General features: G+C 53.4%; 1 protein-coding gene across 3 annotated transcripts in view; it reads right to left on the bottom strand.

The window, feature by feature from the left end:
* The window catches only part of LOC140193758 (sodium/potassium-transporting ATPase subunit alpha-2), a 56142-nt gene extending 38642 nt beyond the window's left edge, over window positions 1–17500 (bottom strand). The window contains exons 1-9 of one of the 3 annotated variants that reach the window (XM_072250927.1): window positions 17312–17500; window positions 16080–16348; window positions 15379–15577; window positions 14467–14576; window positions 13900–14091; window positions 11510–11711; window positions 10534–10709; window positions 10313–10449; window positions 622–772 (exon numbers count right to left, since the gene is read on the bottom strand). In XM_072250927.1, the coding sequence (XP_072107028.1) occupies window positions 622–772; window positions 10313–10449; window positions 10534–10709; window positions 11510–11711; window positions 13900–14091; window positions 14467–14576; window positions 15379–15577; window positions 16080–16304 (1392 nt within the window). In that variant the 5' untranslated portion in view covers window positions 16305–16348; window positions 17312–17500. The remainder of the gene's footprint in view (window positions 1–621; window positions 773–10312; window positions 10450–10533; window positions 10710–11509; window positions 11712–13899; window positions 14092–14466; window positions 14577–15378; window positions 15578–16079; window positions 16349–17311) is intronic. The other 2 variants (XM_072250924.1, XM_072250926.1) reach the window with 2 other exon arrangements.
* Window positions 17501–18852: the final 1352 nt, after the last annotated feature.

Below are 18852 nucleotides of genomic sequence, written 5' to 3'. Positions count from 1 at the left end.
ACACGGTGCTCTGGTGTGGTTTGACCCAGGGATTTGGAGATGGGAACTGTACACGGTGCTCCTGGTGTGGTCTGACCCAGGGATATTGTGACAGAACTGTGCATGGAGCATAATTAGGCCATTCAGCCCATCAAGTCTGTTCCACCATTCCATCAAGTCTGATCCCAGATCCCACTCAATCCCTATATACCTGCCTTCTCGCCATATTCTTTCATGCCCTGACGATCAGGAAACTATCAACTTCTGCCTTAAATATACACACAGACCAGGCCTCCACTGCAATCTGTGGCAGAGCATTCCACAGATTCACCACACTCTGGCTAAAAAATTCGTCCTTAACTCTGCTCTAAAAGGTTCCCCTTGATTTTGAGGCTGTGCCCTCTAGTTCTGGATACCCCCCCACCATAGGAAACATCCTCTCCACATCCACCCTATGTAGTCCTTTGAACATTTTCAATGAGATACCCCCACCTTCTTCTAAGTTCCAGTGAGTATAGGCCCAAAGCTGCAAAACGCTCCTCATATGTTAACCCCTTCATTCTCAGAATCATCTGCATTTGGAGAGCGGAACTGAGGGATGGGGTATGAAGCTGAGGGGAGGGGTGTCTGGGAATGGCCCACCTGCCTCTGGCAGCCCTCCACGATGATGAGCTTCTGCTGTGGTGACGTGCGGGCGAAGACAATTTCTGTGTGGTTGGCCAGGATCTGGTCTAGCTGCTCTTCTTCCATCTCCTTGAGGTCAGAGCCATGGATCACACAGGCCTTGGCGTCTCTGTATGGAGAGGAAGAGTAGTGAACGCTTCTCGAACTGCAGCCGACAGCAACCCTGGTCCCCCCGCCAGCCAGCCTGCAGGGCGCCTCGTCAACTCATGCCCGGGGAGTGTGTAGGGGGTGCTATACGGAACATTGAACAGCTCGGCCCTTCAGCCCATCATTCAGTGCTGACTATGTTGCTGAACAAAGCAGAGGGCAGACTGGTGATCACGATGGTGGTTCAGTCCCTGCTGTTGTCTGTCAGTAGTTTGTACCTTCTCCCTGTGACCTTGTGGCTTCGTCCAGGTGCTGCCGTTCCCCCATCAGGCTAGAGCTAGGGAGTGTGGGCACATTTGCATGCTGACATCATGAATAAGGCAAGGCTAACAGGCTTAGGGAGCCTGGAATTCTGAGAACTATTGAGGCCCTTTTGAAGAAGAGGCACTTAGCAGGTAACATTGTGGTCTTTGGTTTATTCCGTTCCAATTATTAATTCCATGGATTTAGTGCGTATGCCTGTAAAACCTAAATCTTGGGGACATACAGTGGCATGCAAAAGTTTGGGCACCCCTGGTCAAAATTTCTGTTACTGTGAAGAGCTAAGCAAATAAAAGATGACCTGATTTCCAAAAGGCATAAAGTTAAAGACACATTTCTTTAATATTTTAAGCAAGAAAACTTTTTATTTCCATCTTTTACAGTTTCAAAATAACAAAAAAGGAAAAAGGCCCGAAGCAAAAGTTTGGGCACCCTGCATGGTCAGTACTTAGTAACTCCCCCTTTGGCAAGTGTCACAGCTTGTAAATGCTTTCTGTAGCCAGCTAAGAGTCTTTCAGTTCTTGTTTGGGGGATTTTTGCCAATTCTTCCTTGCAAAAGGCTTCTAGTTCTGTGAGATTCTTGGGCTGTCTTGCATGCACTGCTCTTTTGAGGTCTATCCACAAATTCTAGATGATGTTTAGGGACTGTGAGGGCCATGGCAAAACCTTCAGCTTGCACCTTGAGGTAGTCCATTGTGGATTTTGAGGTGTGTTTAGGATCATTATCCTGCTGTAGGAGCCATCCTCTTTTCATCTTTGGCTTTTTTACAGACGGTGTGATGTTTGCTTCCAGAATTTGCTGGTATCTCATGGAATTCAATCTTCCTTCTGTGAGGGGATCCTGGAGTGCCCCTATTAACTGTTTGGAGAGAGACATTTATCATTGATGGTTTGTTTGGAAAGGAGAGAGAGACAGAGTTATTTACCACTGATACGTTGCTTTTGGAAGAGGGAGAGAGACGAAGATTAACAGCTGGACTGTCACTTTAAGGCATTGGAAGTAACTTTGGATTTTTACTGAGTTTGGAGTTGGAGACAGCACCGAGCAGCTCGAAGGTTGCTGTGGTGACCAAAGGCGGTGTTATTTAATGGACACTCGATGTTATGATTTTCAGCAGATTGTTGATATTACTTCCAAGGACAGGTTGTTTGTGCACTCCTTTACAGACAAAGGAAGGAGGGGCTCTTTGAATGACAGGGATACTCAGCCTGGTGAAATAAACGAGAGGTCAGATGATACAGACCTCAGGACACATGATCTGGACACTGAATGAGCATTGCTGTACCCGCAGAGAAAGTGGGTTTGGAGGATCGATCAGGCGGATTGATCCAAATTGCTATTCAATTGGTGAAGAAGGGGTTGACTGGTGGGGAGTTGTCTCTGTGTCCACCCTCGCCTGGGTGATAGCTCCACCATAGAAGACCGGTCCCCCTGGTTTAAGTCACAGTCGGTGACTTGTAAAGGATTTCGGAGACGACGAGAAGATCGACGGCATCAGCTCACCTGAAGACTCAACTCACTCTCTCTCTCTCTCTCTCTCTCTCTCTCTCTCTCTCTCTCTCCATCACTACTCAACTAAGTACCACGAACTGAACTGAACTGAACTTTACTCAACATCATAAGACTGTATCTTTTTACTCCTAGACTTAAAGAAGCTTGGTTTTTCATACATATATATTCCACACTTACATTTATATATAATCATTGCTAACCTGTTTGATTTATCTACATTTATATTACTGTATTGCATAGTTACTAATAAATATTATTAGTTGTTAGCAGTATGAGACTCGAAAGTGTTTTCTATTTTTGCTGGTTTCTTTATCCCCGTCACGGGGTAGGTGACACCTCTACCAGTAAATGTTCCCCGTGCCACTGGCTGCAACACAAGCCCAAAATATGATTGATCCTCCCCCATGCTTAACAGTTGGAGATGGGTTCTTTTCATTAAATTCTGCACCCTTTTTTCTCTAAACATTCCTTTGCTCATTCTGGCCAAAAAGCTCTATTCAAAAGGTTCAAAGGAACATCTAAACAAGCCTGGTCACTGGTCACGGACACCGGACACTGATCCCCGTGGAACGTCACTGGTCATGGACACCCGGCACTGATCCCCGTGGAACGTCACTGGTCACGGACACCAGACACTGATCCCCGTGGAACGTCACTGGTCACGGACACCGGACACTGATCCCCGTGGAACGTCACTGGTCACGGACACCCGGCACTGATCCCCGTGGAACGTCACTGGTCACGGACACCCGGCACTGATCCCCGTGGAACGTCACTGGTCATGGACACCCGGCACTGATCCCCGTGGAACGTCACTGGTCACGGACACCGGACACTGATCCCCGTGGAACGTCACTGGTCATGGACACCTGGCACTGATCTCCGTGGAACGTCACTGGTCACGGACACACGGCACTGATCCCCGTGGAACGTCACTGGTCACGGACACCCGACACTGATCCCCGTGGAATGTCACTGGTCACGGACACATGGCACTGATCCCCGTGGAACGTCACTGGTCACGGACACCCGGCACTGATCCCTGTAGAATACCGCTAGTCACAGGTACTCAGCCAGAAGCACACCCCTCTATCACAATCCTCTAAACTCTATGGCAAAGCCATGTGATAGCGTAGAGGGAGTTCCACTCTATGTCTAACCCTTTTTTTAAACATAATTCTTTATTACAAATATCGGTGCTATACAATATGTACAAAAACAGTGACTAACACAATTACTTCACTACAAACAGACAATACATGTTAAACCAAAATATTACCATCTCCATCAATGATGGCATTTACATCCAATGGAGCCCAACAATCCCGGAATACCTCTACGGTCGCCGTGAACTGCGTGTGTTCCTTTTCAATGTTCACCCGAGCACGAACATACCCCCTAAACATTGCCAGGCAGTCCGCACGGGGGGATCCTCCTGCCACCCTTTTCCAGGAGCCACGGATGGCAGTTTTCGCTAGCCCCAGGAGCAAGTTGACAAGGACATCCTCATCCCTCTGTGCCCCCCTCCTTATAAATAGGGTGGGGCTAAAATGCAACCAGCAGGCGAAACGCAGCCCATGCAAATACGTGAAAAGGGGCTGCAGCCTCACACAGTCGATGTACATGTGGTACACGGTCTCCAGCCCACAGAAGTGACACGTGGCTGGGAGATCCGTGTACAAACTAAAGAACTTATTACAGGGCACCACTCTATGCAGCACCCTCCACCTCAGATCCCCAAGGTGCATGGGGAGAACCCCTTCGTAAAGGGACTTCCATTGGGGACCCCCCTCACCTCCAGGTGGAAAGACCGACCGCCATGGCGTGTCGGGACGGTGGATAAGGGCAAGGAAGTGGAGGGTGTGGAGCAGCAGCCCATAAAGGTACCTCCTGCTTGCATCCCTGAATGGGATTGTGGGTGTCGAGGAGAGACGGCTCAGGTCGTGTGGGCTCGGCTCTTGGATAAGATTGAAGGGCCTGGGCCCGACAATCAGCTCAGCCTGAGTCGTTCCACACACCTGAGCCGCACCGACATCCGTTGAGGCAGGGCAAGGGTCGGCCAGGACCCCGCCCTCTGCCGGAGGCAACCATGTTCCAGACTCTCAGTAGGTCCTGTTAGAAGAAGGACAGACTCCGCAAAGCAGCACGGCTGACGCCTGCCGGTTGTAGCTGCATATCTTCGTGGAGACGGCAGCCCCTCCGGAGGAAGAAAGTCGCCAACATGTGCCACCTGGGAGGGTGCTCGGCGTACAGGAATCTCTGCAGAGTCCTGAGGCGGAGAGCCGCCAGTCGTGTGCGTACACACACCAGTGACTGTCTGCACTCTCCCACTGGGAAACTCAGAACCGCTGCAGAGACCCAGTGTTTCCTGTTACCCCAGAAGAAGTCCACTAGTTTCCTCTGCATTCTCGCGACAAAAGGGGCGGTGGGGGGCCAAGGTGACCATCCGGTACCACAACATAGAGGCCACCAGCTGGTTTATGACCACCACCCTGCCTCCATAGGAAAGCACCCTGAGAAGGCCTGACCAGCACTCCAGCTGGGCCATGACCTTTGTCTCCAGGTCCTGCCAGTTCGCCAGCCAGGTCTCCCCAGAAGGACTCAGGTCGACTCCCAGATAGAGAAGACGTCTGGTGCGCCACTCAAAAGCTCTCATCTCCTCTGGCAGGGAGTCCACCTGCCACTGGCTTACTAATAGTCCGGAACATTTCACCCAGTTGATCCTCGCGGAGGATGCCGCCGAGAAAACATCTTGGCACTCGCGCATCCTCCGCAGGTCACAGGGGTCTGTCAGCATGAGGAGTACGTCGTCGCTGTAGGCTGAGAGAACGTCCTCTATGTCTGGTTCATGCAGAACCAGACCTGTCAGCCTTCGCCGAAGAAGTCTGAGGAATGGCTCGACACAGATCGCATACAGTTGACCAGACATGGGGCACCCTTGACGCACTCCTCTTCGGAAGGGAATAGGTCCTGTCAATGATCCGTTAATCTTAACTAGGCACTCTGCGGCAGAGTACAGGAGCCGAACTCAGGCCACAAAGCGTGGTCCGAGGCCAAAAGCCTGCAGGGTGCCCACCAGGAAACTGTGGTCCACCCGGTCAAACGCTTTCTCGTGGTCAAGGGAAAGAAACGCTGCCGGGGACCCAGTCTCCTGGAGCAGGTGGATCAGGTCCCGTACTAAGTGGACGTTGTCCTGGATGGAGCGGCCCGGGACTGTGTAAGATTGGTCAGGATGGACCACCTGTCCAATTACCGAACCAGACGGTTGGCCATTGCCCAGGCGAAGATCTTGTAGTCCGCGCACAAGAGGGAGACCAGCCGCCAGTTCTTTAGCAGGCAGAGATCTCTCTTCTTGGGCAGTAGGACCACAACAGCTCTCCGCCATGAGAGGGGCATTTCTCCGGTGGCTAGGCTCTCCCCTAGGACAAGGCTGTAATCATCCCCCAGGACATCCCAAAAAGCCTGATAAAACTCAACACTCAGTCCATCCAAGCCAGGGGACTTGCCCCTCCGGAGTTGCCGAAGGGCGGTGGACAGCTCCTCCCGAGTCAGGGGGGCATCCAGACGCACTGCGTCCTCTGGGCTGACCTTAGGCAAATCCTTCCAGACCTCATTACACGCCTCCGCATTTGATGGATCAGGCGAGAATAAGGACCGATAGAATGAACGGACTTCGTTGTTAATTCCATCAGGGTCCGTGATGGAGGAGCCATCGGCAGCCAGCAGCTCCACTAGCTGCTTTTGTACTCCCCACTACCTTTCCAACGAGTAGAAGAAGGGTGAGCCACGGTCCAAATCCTGCAGCATTTGGAGCCGTGACCTCACGTACGCACCTCGGGACTGCTGGAGCTGCAGGTTCCTTAGTGTGTCCTTCTTCTCCTGGTATTCCTGCCACAGCTGTTGGTCTCCAGCGGTCGGACCGAGGCGGGACTCCAGGTCAAGCAACGCTCTCTCAAGCCGCTCAACCTCAGAGCTCCACCTCTTTGTCGACCCCCTAGTGTACTCCCGACATAAAAACCGCATGTGGGCTTTGCCCACATCCCACCATAGCTGTAGGGAGCAGAACTCTCTCCGCCTCTCCTTCCAGGAGACCCAGAAAGCTCGGAACGAATCCCGGAATCGGCTGTCCTCCAGCAGCCGGTTGTTAAAATGCCAATACCCGGATCCCACCCGAGGGTGTAGTGGAATAAATTCCATCCACACAAGGTGATGATCCGAGCACGACACCGGCCGCATGGAGGACGCCGACACGTGGGAGACGTAGGCCCGAGAGATGTAAGTGCGGTCTATCCTGGAACCTCCTTCTCTAGACCTTCTCGAGAAGGCGCTAGAGTTGGGGTGAAAATTCCGCCAGCTGTCCACCAAGTCAAAGGAGCTGACTAGCTCCTTTAACTTTTTTGCCGATGCTGGGTCGCGTTGGAGGCCCGAACGGTCCTCCGCCTCGAGGGTACAATTGAAGTCTCCCCCGAGGATGACGCAGTCCCCAGGATCGATGGAGCTCAGCAGGGTGGACAGCTGGCAGAATAGGCGCGTCTGCATCACACCGCGCCTGGGAGCATACACATTGATAAAATGCAATGGTACGCCATCCAGGCGCACAACCAGGTGGAGCAGACGGCCGGGCACAACGTCCTGGACTCTTTCAATTACTGGCTGGAAGGTCGGGGCCAACAGGATCGCCACCCCGCTAGAAATGGAGCTGAGGTGGCTCATGTGGACCCCGCCCCGCCACTCCAGGAGCCAAGCAGACTCGTCCCCAGGGATGGTATGGGTTTCCTGCAGGAAACTCACCGTATACCGCCCATTCCTGAGGATTGTTATGCCTGCGAAGAGGACCCCTGCTGCCGTTTACGTTGAGACTAGCTATGGTAAGCTTCATGGCGGGAGCACACTAGGGCTCAGCAGCTGTGCCCATTTCGGTGAGAGCGGAGGCGCCCTCCACCACACTGTCCGGAAAGAAAGCAAGGATACCTTTTGCCTTCCGGGCTCGAGCGGTACCAGTGACACCCTGTGACCCACCAACCCCCGTAGGAGCGAGGCTGCTTCTCCCTCTAATGTCCCTTACTAGGTCATCTAGGAAAGATTTTAGTTGCCGTCTGTCGTTCCCCGCCACCGCATTCCTCTTTCCCTTTCCCTTTCGTCCGAGGATGACTTGCAGGGACCTCACCAGCCTCGGCATGCTGGGCCCGCGAAGCGAGGCTAGTTGAGGCTGGTGCTTGGCACCCTCAGAGGTGAGAATAAAATGCTTAATTTCCTCTACAGGTATCAATGGGGACTTCTCAGGAGGGGTGAGGATGTCCATTATTTCACTATCGAAAGAGCCCCCCTCCAACCCGTCACTGCAGGCAGAATCCCCATCGTCCTCCCCACATGTTCCAATAGATGGCTGCGCTTGTGACCCATACCGCGCAGCGGGCACCTCGCTCTTACCTGCCCGCTCCACCGTCGCATCAGCCTCATCCACGTTTGCGACAGTGGAGGGACAATCCCCAGGGACTCCCTGCAAGTCATTAATTGCTGGGGTCGACGTGCACAGAATATCGCCCTCCCCAGGGGGCAGGCATAGAGGGGAACCCGGCACCTTTGGTCCAAGGGATTCACCAGCAGCCTGGTGCTGAGAATGAGAGAGCTTTGTCTCGTCTCCTCTTACATTATTCGGTACACTGGCCTCCAGAGAGGCGCTGACTTGTAGGTCCTGGGTGGAGGCCTCCAGGGCTGCCTCATTTGTGCAAACAGGGCTATCACAAGCTTTTTGCACAACCACACCATCTTCCCCAGGACTGGTGGCTACATCTGGGGACTCAGGTTTAGAACCAACCCCTACCCGGATTCCCACCCCTTCCTGGGACTCCCTCGCATCTACATCCCCTGCCCTCTTGCGGGAACGTTCCCTTCTCCTCTTCACACCGGAGGAGCACACAGGTGCAGGCTTCACCAATGGGGCAGCGCTTTCTGTTTCCATCGCCCCGTCTGCTTGCGCACCTCCCCGAGCCCCACGCTCCACTTCAGGCGAAATGGGCGTGAGCTCTGCAGCCTCAAAGGCCCGCTTCTTACTGTGTTTGGATTTCCCCTTTGCCTTCTTACTCCGCACAGACTCCACCCCGTCCCCCACCTGAACCACAGGGAGAGGAGCAGGGACCGACCCAACCGTAGGAGTAGGGACAGGGACGGGGGTAGGGGCAGGGTAAGGGGCTGGGGCAGGATCACGGGCGGGGGCAGGGTCAGATGCAGGCGCAGACGCACGCGCAGGAGTAGGATCAGGGGCAGAGGTAGCTGGGGCACTGGTGCCCGAAGTGGGCTCCCTCGGGTTCCGGGCGGCAGGACAGTCCCTCCGAAAGTGTCCCACCCCCCTGCACGCATGGCACCGCGGGGGCTCGGAGCTCCAGTACACCTGATAATCCACTCCCTCGTGCTGGACAGTAAACCGGCCCTCAACATCGTCCTCCCTTTCCAGCTGCATGAAAACCTGACGCCGGAAAGAGATTACGGTGCGGAGGGTGCGTCTCTTAAGTTTGTGTCGGATAGCAGTGATCTCCGACCTTACTTGCCCTAAACGGGCCAGTGGGGGAAGCAAGTCCTCATTTGGAATGAAAGGCTTAACATGCCCAGGCACGATACGTTGCGTAGGGGCCGTCACCAGCTCCATAGGTAAAAAGATGTTGTCTACCGTGACTCCCCTGCTTAGGGCCCGGTGCACTAGCTCTTCATTCGCCAGATAAAACACCGCCTTTCCGAACTCCTTCTCGGTGGCCAGAATACCACCTTTCCCCACAAGGTCCTCCATTGCCTCCGTACACTTTTCTAGTGTCATTCCAGGGCGCAAAATACATTGCACCCCACGTTCCACCTTCACCGACCGAAACAGGGCGTTGTCCGAGGCCGGGGAGGCAGCCGCCCTTGCGTAACTCTCCGCAGGCCCGCAACTCCCTGGAGACCGGTCCGGCATGCTGGCGCTCTTTCCAGTCCGAGAATCCTACAGCGGTGCCGGTTAGAAGTCCTGGAACAAGTCGAATAACTGGCCGGGAAAGTTTGCAGTCGACAGTTCCTCGCTGGCTCGGCGCCAGGAAAGGCTCCATCGGACTTGCAGATACCCAGGCCGGGAGACGCCAAAACGTCCTTTCAGATGCTCCGGCTCCGACACCGAACGAAGATCAGGAAAACAATGGAGGATGAACTTTGCCCCAATGTCAATGGGGGGGAACGACAGCGCTTGCCTCCGGTTTTGGAGCGAACCGGCTTCCTCGCGTGTTGCCAGCGGCCGCAGCTGGGAGCTACGCAGTTAGCAGCCGCCAACAAACCCAGCCCAAACCGGCAGTAAAACTGCACACCGAGTTTCCACACCAGCGCCGTCACTCACTCGGTTGTCCAAGAGACTTTTAGAGCCACCTCCAAAGTATTCCACGAACTTTATCCAGTAGTTTTGCCTCGATTTCTCCCAGCTCAGTCAGCACAGCTCCTCTCTGTGTCTGACCCTGGGAGTGTGTGATGGGACAGTGTAGAGGGAGTTTCACGATGAGTCTGACCCTGGGAGAGTGTGATGGGACAGTGTAGAGGGAGTTACACTATGAGTCTGACCCTGGGAGAGTGTGATGGGACAGTGTAGAGGGAGTTACACTATGAGTCTGACCCTGGGAGAGTGTGATGGGACAGTGTAGAGGAAGTTTCACTCTGTCTAACTGCTAGGAGTGTGTGATGGGACAGTGACACGGGGGATTTTCTCTGCCTTACCTTGGGTTAACCTGACTAATTGGGATGTTCAGTCTCTGAGCAATATCTTCCATCGTCTCATTCCCCTCGGAAATTATCCCAACGCCCTTGGCAATAGCCTTGGCGGTGATGGGGTGATCCCCCGTGACCATGATGACCTGTGGAGAGAGGCAGGCAGATGGTGGGTTGGTGGGCTTGCCCTGGGCGCAGGGAAGGATACAGAGGGTGTTTTGGGGTCTCACCTTGATCCCAGCACTCCTGCATTTGCCCACGGCATCAGGGACCGCGGCTCGTGGAGGGTCAATCATTGACATCAGTCCCACAAAGCACAGGTTTTCCGTCGGAAAATTCATCTCATCTGCGTCAAAGGGAAAGCCAATAGGGAATGGTTCGGGGGAGAGGCTGAGGTGACAGAAGCCTGGAAGGAGGGAGAGGCACAGGTAAATCACTGAAGAAACTCCGCAGATGAGCTAGTGTCTATGGAGGGGAATAAATAGTCAATGTTTCTGGGCGAGACCCTTCTCCAGGATTGGAAAAGGCCAATATCGGAAGGTTGGGGAGGGGAAGGAGGACATGTTGGAAGGTGATCAGTGAATCTAGGCAGAGGGGAGGGTGAGTGTTGATCAAATAGGAAGCAGGGAGGGGATAGGTGGGAAAGCTGAAGGTCTGAAGAAGAAGGAATCTCCTAGGAGAGGAGACGGATCATGGGAGAAAGGGAAGGAGGGACACCAGTGGGAGATGATGAGGGGCAGATGAGAAGAAGGAAAGGGGTGAGGGGGAGCCAGAATAGGGAATGGAAGAAGAGAGAGGAGGAGTTAAATGGGGGGGGAACAAGGAGGGTGCAGGTCAGGAAAGAGGAAGGGAGCAGGAGAGTATGCAGGCCAGATTCCCCATCAGAGACATGCACAGCAAGATCCCAGTAATCCAACATACCTCCCCTGATGCAACACATCCCTCTCCCCACTACACACAATGCACAGGAAGATCCCAGGGATCCCTTCACTAATGGGCACAGCAAGATCCCAAACCGTATCATTCCTCCCACCCTCGTTCACAGCAACAACCCAGGTACTTTCCCCAGTTCGCCCTCGAAGTGCAGTGCAAGATCCCAGTGCCTCTTCCCTCCTCTGCCCTCATCCCTCATTTCCCTCCTGACAGTCAGCCTGATCACACACCCACAGGCAAAGCAGTGGTGGTGCAGTGGAAGGTGGTACTCACCCAGGACGCGCTCCCCGAGACCCCCCAGCTCAAGGTAGGCATTTTGGAAGGCTTCACGCATCTCCTGGTCCAGGGGCACCTCCTGGCCGTGCATCAGGATGGTGGAGCAGCGGTCAAGGATCCGTTCTGGGGCTCCCTTCATCACCAGCAGGTGATGGGGATTGGCCGAGCCCTCGCCGGCCTCCATTTTGTGGATGGAGAGCTGAAGGGTGGGTGGGGGGAAGGAGGGATGAGGAGGGAGGTGAGGATGGTAGTGACATGGACTCACAAACAGCTCCCTCCCACCCAATGGTCCGCTCAATTCCCCCGCCCACCCACATTGAATGGGTTAATGGTTGAGGAGCGTTTGACGGCTCTGGGCCTGTGCTTGCTGGAGCTTGGAAGAAATTGGAGAAATCTCATCGAAAAATATCAAATATTGAAAGGCTGAGACATAGTGGATGTGGAGAGGATGTTTCCTGTAGTTGGGGAGTCTAGGACCAGAGCACACAGACAGAGTGGATGTGGAGAGGGTGTTTCCTGTAGTGGGGGAGTCTAGGACCAGAGTACACAGACAGAGTGGATGTGGAGAGGGTGTTTCCTGTAGTGGGGGAGTCTAGGACCAGAGCACACAGACAGAGTGGATATGGAGAGGATGTTTCCTGTAGTGGGGGAGTCTAGGACCAGAAGACACAGACAGAGTGGATGTGGAGAGGATGTTTCCGATAGTGGGGGAGTCTAGGACCAGAGCACACAGACAGAGTGGATGTGGAGAGGATGTTTCCTGTAGTGGGGGAGTCTAGGACCAGAGGACACAGACAGAGTGGATGTGGAGAGGATGTTTCCGATAGTGGGGGAGTCTAGGACCAGAGCACACAGACAGAGTGGATGTGGAGAGGATGTTTCCTGTAGTGGGGGAGTCTAGGACCAGAGGACACAGACAGAGTGGATGTGGAGAGGATGTTTCCGATAGTGGGGGAGTCTAGGACCAGAGGACACAGACAGAGTGGATGTGGAGAGGGTGTTTCCTGTAGTGGGGGAGTCTAGGACCAGAGCACACAGACAGAGTGGATATGGAGAGGGTGTTTCCTGTAGTGGGGGAGTCTAGGACCAGAGGACACAGACAGAGTGGATGTGCAGAGGGTGTTTCCTGTAGTGGGGGAGTCTAGGACCAGAGGACACAGACAGAGTGGATGTGGAGAGGATGTTTCCGATAGTGGGGGAGTCTAGGACCAGAGCACACAGACAGAGTGGATATGGAGAGGGTGTTTCCTGTAGTGGGGGAGTCTAGGACCAGAGGACACAGACAGAGTGGATGTGGAGAGCATGTTTCCGATAGTGAGGGAGTCTAGGACCAGAGGACACAGACAGAGTGGATGTGCAGAGGGTGTTTCCTGTAGTGGGGGAGTCTCGGACCAGAGGACACAGACAGAGTGGATGTGGAGAGGATGTTTCCTATAGTGGGAACAACAGGAATTCTGCAGATGCTGGAAATTCAAGCAGCACACATAAAAGTTGCTGGTGAATGCAGCAGGCCAGGCAGCATCTCTAGGAAGAGGTGCAGTCGATGTTTCAGGCCGAGACCCTTCTTTTATGTGTGTTCCTATAGTGGGGGAGTCTGGGACCAGAGGACACAGACAGAGTGGATGTGGAGAGGATGTTTCCTATAGTGGGGGAGTCTAGGACCAGAGGTCACAGATAGAGTGGATGTGGAGAAGATGTTTCCTGTAGTCGGGGAGTCTAGGACCAGAGGACACAGATAGAGTGGATATGGAGAGGATGTTTCCTATAGTGGGGGAGTCTGGGACCAGAGGACAAAGATAGAGTGGATGTGGAGAGCAACACATATCAAGTTGCTGATGTATTGCTTGAACCAGCAACTTGTGTGTTGCTTGAATTTCCAGCATCTGCAGAATTCCTCGTGTTTGTGTGGATATGGAGATGATGTTTCCTGCTGTGGAGGAGTCTAAGACCAGACGACACAATCTCAGACTGGAGGGATATCCATTTAGAACAGAGATGAAAAGAAATTTCTTTAGCCAGAGGGCAGTGAATCTATGAAATTCATTCACACGCAGTTGTGGAGGCCAAGTCATTGGATACATTTGAAGCAGAGGTTGACAGGTTATTGATTAGACAGGGGTGTTAAGGGTTACGGGGAAAAGGTACCAGGTTAGAGTTGAGAAGGATAGTAAATCAGCCATGATGGAATGGTGGAGCAGACTCGATCGGCTGAGCAGCCTCATGCTGCTCCTGTGCCTTATGGTCACTTTGTCCCCAGCCCAGCTGTCCACTCTACTCCTCCCCCCTCTACCACACTCCCCTCACCCCACGCCAAGAGCCAAGGTTCTGGCTCTCCCTGCAGGAGGGGAGCAGGTCCTATTTCCGCGATGACAGGCAGCGGCTCCTACCTGGTACTTGTTGGTGGAGTTGAAGGGGATCTCGGTCACCTTCGGGCTCCGCTTACGCATCTCCCGCACGGAGCCGCAGGACAGCTCGATGCATTTCAGCAGTGCTGACTCCGATGCATCCCCGGCCGTCTCACGCTGCAGGGAAGAGGGGCAATAGGAGCTTACCAGCCTGCAGAGCCTCTCCTCCATTGTCTACAGTACATCCACAGTAATGATTATCTTCACCAGAGTCAGGGTTAATATCACTGGCTATGTTGTCATATTTGTAGTTGTACAGCAGCAGTACATTGTAATACAGAATAATAAAAATTGTAAATTAGAGAGAGAGAAGGAATGGGGCGAGGGAGAGGGAGAGAGAATGGGGAGAGGGAGAGAAGGGGAGGGAAGGGGAAAGGGGGAGAGAAGGAGAAAGGGGGAGAGAAGAGTGAGTGGGGAACGGGGAGGGGTCTGGGACGTGGGGGAGGTGAGAGAGGACGTGGGAGTGGTGTGAGAGGTAGGTCCGGGTAGGAGGGAGGTGGAGAAAGAGATGTTGAGGGGTGGTGGTGAACCTGACCCAGAGTAACTCACCTTGGAAATGGACAGGTGCTCCTGGCCAGGTTTGAAGACAGCACGGTTACAGAGAGCCGCGATGCGAGAGAGTGCACCCCATGTGGGTGAAGTCTTATCAAAGGCCGAACCTGGGGTGTCAACAAGAGGAAGGTCACACAGGGTACACATGCACTCTGCTACAAGGCTGCACAGGGAGATCCCATCAAATGCCAGCAGCTTGGGCATCGACATTGTGAAAACTTAGATATAATACAGATTGTCCAAATCCTCCCCCGATCCCTGTCCCCCCTCCGATCCCCGTCCCTCCCCCGGTCCCCGTTCCCCCCCGATCCCCGTCCCCCGATCCCCGTCCCCCCGATCCCCGTCCCCCGATCCCCGTCCCCTGGTCCCCGTCCCCCCGATCCCCGCCCCTCCCGATCCCCATCCCTCCCCCAGTCCCCGTTCCTCCCGATCCCCATCCCTCCCCCAGTCCCCGTCCCTCCCGATCCCCCCGATCCCTGTCTCCCCTGATCCCCATCCCCCCGGTCCCCATTCTCCCCCCAATCCCCATCCCTTCCCCAGTCCCCGTCCCTCCCCCGATCTCCATTCCTCCCCTGATCTAAACCCCTCCTCATTCCTTTAACTGCATCCCCGCCCCACGAAAATCACCCATCACACTAAAACTACTCCCCATTCTTCTAAACCCCTCCTCATCACATACATCCCTCCCCAACCCTCTAATCATCCCAGACATTCTCTCTCTCTGTAACTCTCCCTTTTCCTTGCATCCTCCCTCTCCTTGTAACTCTCCCCAGCCTGGACTCCTCTGCTCTCCCCGTAACTCTCCCCAGGCTGGACACTCTCACTCTCCCTCTCAACTACTCCATACGAGGACGGGAGGCACTGCTCCCTGTGAGGTCTCTCAGGCAGAGAGGCATCTAACGGCCGTACCACTCTGATCCTCTGTTGTGTCCGCCTCGTGTATTTGATTGTCGAACCACATATGTGCGACTGTCATGCGGTTCTGTGTCAGGGTCCCCGTCTTGTCCGAGCAGATGGTTGAGGTGGACCCCAGGGTCTCGACCGCTTCTAGGTTCTTCACCAGGCAGTTTTTGCGAGCCATTCTCTTGGCTGTGAGGGTCAGGCAGACCTAGGCAGAGTGAGGAGAGTGAGTGGGGGAGTGGGAAGTGTTGGGGGAAGGGGGTGCGGGCAGAGGATGAATGCAGCTGGGTGGGGGAGAGAGGGCTGCTGGGGTAGGGCGCAGGGAGCCGGGGAGGGAGGGGGAAGATGGGGGGGAAGGAAGGGGAGAGGAAGTGGGAGTGGAGAAATGGGGTTAGGAGGGAGGGGGAGGAGGGGGAGAGGTGGAGGAGTGGGAAGAGGGGTGCAGAGTGTGCCGAGAGAGAAGAGGAAAAGGAGGCAGACAGAGAGAAGGGAAAGAAAAGTAGGGAAAGAGGCAGAACAAATGATTGGGAGGGAAACGTGGGGAGACGGGAGGCATGGGGTAGAGCGAGAGATGGATGGCACATACAACAGAACAGTGAGCCCCACTACCTTCCATCCCTTCAAGACCCCATAAATGACCTTCTCCTGCCCTCCTGCCCCACGCCACTGACCTTGACCGCACTGACCCCCGAGCCCTGAATCCAGCTTACAGTGACAGTGGCCAGCAGTCCCTCGGGAACATTGGCCACGATGATGCCGATGAGGAAGATGACAGCCTCCAGCCAGGTGTAGCCCAGGATGAGAGACAGCACAAAGAAGCTGACGCCCAGGAAGACGGCCACGCCTGTGATGATGTGGATGAAGTGCTCAATCTCCATGGAGATGGGAGTCTGACCCACCTCCAACCCCGAAGCCAAAGTGGCGATGCGGCCCATAACAGTCCGGTCTCCAGTGAAGATCACCACCCCTCGGGCTGTTCCTGCACGGGGGTGGGGCGGGGGGGCGCCAGGTTAGAGAATATCAGAGCGTCAACAAAGCATACTCCACCGACACAAAGAGCTTGGGTTAGACACAGAGTGAAACTCCCTCCACACTGTCCCATCACACACTCCCAGGGACAGACACAGAGTGAAACTCCCTCTACACCGTCCCATCACACACTCCCAGGGGTTAGACACAGAGTGAAACTCCCTCTACACCGTCCCATCACACACTCCCAGGGGTTAGACACAGAGTGAAACCCCCTCTACATTGTCTCATCACACACTCCCAGGGTTAGACACAGAATGAAACTCCCTCCACACTGTCCCATCACACACTCCCAGGGACAGACACAGAGTGAAACTCCCTCTACACTGTCCCATCACACACTCCCAGGGATTAGACACAAAGTGAAACTCCCTCCACACTGTCCCATCACACACTCCCAGGGACAGACACAGAGTGAAACTCCCTCTACACTGTCCCATCACACACTCCCAGGGGTCAGACACAGAGTGAAACTCCCTCTACACTGTCCCATCACACACTCCCAGGGTTAGACACAGAGTGAAACTCCCTCCACACTGTCCCATCACACACTCCCAGGGTTAGACACAGAGTGAAACTCCCTCCACACTGTCCCATCACACACTCCCAGGGATTAGACACAGAGTGAAACCCCCTCTACGCTGTCCCATCACACACTCCCAGGGGTCAGACACAGAAGGTTCTCAAACCACCTCGTCTGGCACTAATAATCATTCCAAGGTCAAGGCCACTCAGATGGCACTTCTTCCCTATTCGGAAGACTCTGAACTACTTGATCATGTCTACATGTTTTCATGCACTGAGTTGCTGTCACATGATTGGCTGATTAGATATTTGCATTAACAAGTAGGTGTGGCCACTGAGTGTATTTTCCTGAAAAGACGACAAGGTTACAAGTCAGACACTGAATTACCTTCCACACAATTGGTACTGAAGAAGGCAATATTCCTGGTCTCGAGTGGATTGTCGTTGGTAAACTCTGGAGATCGGGTCTGAGGTTCAGACTCTCCTGTAAGTGATGAGTTATCAACCTACCAAAGTGGAAGAGAGAGATGCCTCAGTATTGGCAGTGTCCATATTATCAGTGATGGAGCTTTCCCTGAGAGGGTGCCACTCATCTCAGGGCACAGGTTCCTGTGGCTGCAAACAAAGCAGGAGAAACATAATATGGAGAGGACAGGTCAGATGTCCTCCACAGTAGAATAACGAGAAAAGGTGAAATCAGATACAGAGTGAAACTACCTCCACACTGTCCCATCACACACTCCCACGGTCAGACACAGAGTGAAACTCCCACTGCACTGTCCCATCACACAGTCCCAGGGTTAGACACAGAGTGAAACTCCCTCTATACTGGGGACCAGAGCAGGGTTTCAGATTTTTTTGTCATTGGGATTTTGTTTGGGAAAGGTATGACTTGTACAAAAGGGAAAGGTTTTGCCTGAACCTGAGGGACCAATATCCTTTTGGGCAGATTTGCTAGAGCTGTTCTGGGAAGTTTTAAACTAACTTGACAGGGGATGTGAACTGGAGTGATAGGGCTGAGGGTGGGCCTGCTCAGTTACAAACAGGGACAGTGTGTAGTGAGGCTTCTTGCAAGGACAGGCTGGTGATAGGGCAACTTTGCAGTCAATGGGCTGAGTTGCAATGTAAAATCAGAGTAAGATTGAAAAGGTTGATGAATAAAAGAGTGAATCCATGCCGTATATGGAATAAAGTAGACGAACTTGTAGTGCAGTTACAGATTGGCAAATGTGATGTTGGGGGGCATCACTGAATTGTGGCTGAAAGAAGACTATACTGTAGCTGGGAGCTTAACATCCAAGGACACACGATCGATCAAAAGGGCAGACAGTTAGAGGAGGAGGACTGGCTCTGTTAGTAAAAGATGAAATCAAATTCTTAGAAAGAGGTGACAGAGGATCGGAAGGTACGGAGTCCTTGTGGGTAGAGCTCAGAAACTACAAGAGTAAAAGACCCTGATGGGAGGTAAATCCAGGCCTCTGAACAGTAGGAAAGATACAACTCACAACTCACAACAGAATATAAAATGTTCACTCAAAGGGCAATGTTGTGATAGTCATGGAGGATTTCAATATGCAGGTAGCTTGTGTTAATTACCTTGGTGCTGGAACTCAAGAGGAAACTTTTAGAATGCCTCAAGATGTTTTTTTAGAGCAGTTGGTGTTTGAGCGCACTCGGGGATCAGCTATTCTGGATTGGGTATTGTGCAATGAAATGGAATTGATTAAAGAGCTTAAAGTAAAGGAACTCTTAGGGGTAAGTGATCATAATATGATAGAATAATTCACCCTGCAATTGAGAAGAAGCTAAAGTTACATATTACATTGGAGTAAAGGGAATTCTAGAGGCACGAGAGAGGAGCTGGCTAAAATTCATTGGAAGGGGACCCTAGTAAAGATGACGGCAGAGCTGCAATGGCTGGAATACCTG

This window comes from Mobula birostris, unplaced genomic scaffold, assembly GCF_030028105.1.
Source record: "Mobula birostris isolate sMobBir1 unplaced genomic scaffold, sMobBir1.hap1 scaffold_823, whole genome shotgun sequence".
Taxonomy (NCBI): Eukaryota; Metazoa; Chordata; class Chondrichthyes; order Myliobatiformes; family Myliobatidae; genus Mobula; species Mobula birostris.
Note: the sequence above shows the minus strand (reverse complement) of the source record. Positions and strands in the feature narration are given on the sequence as shown.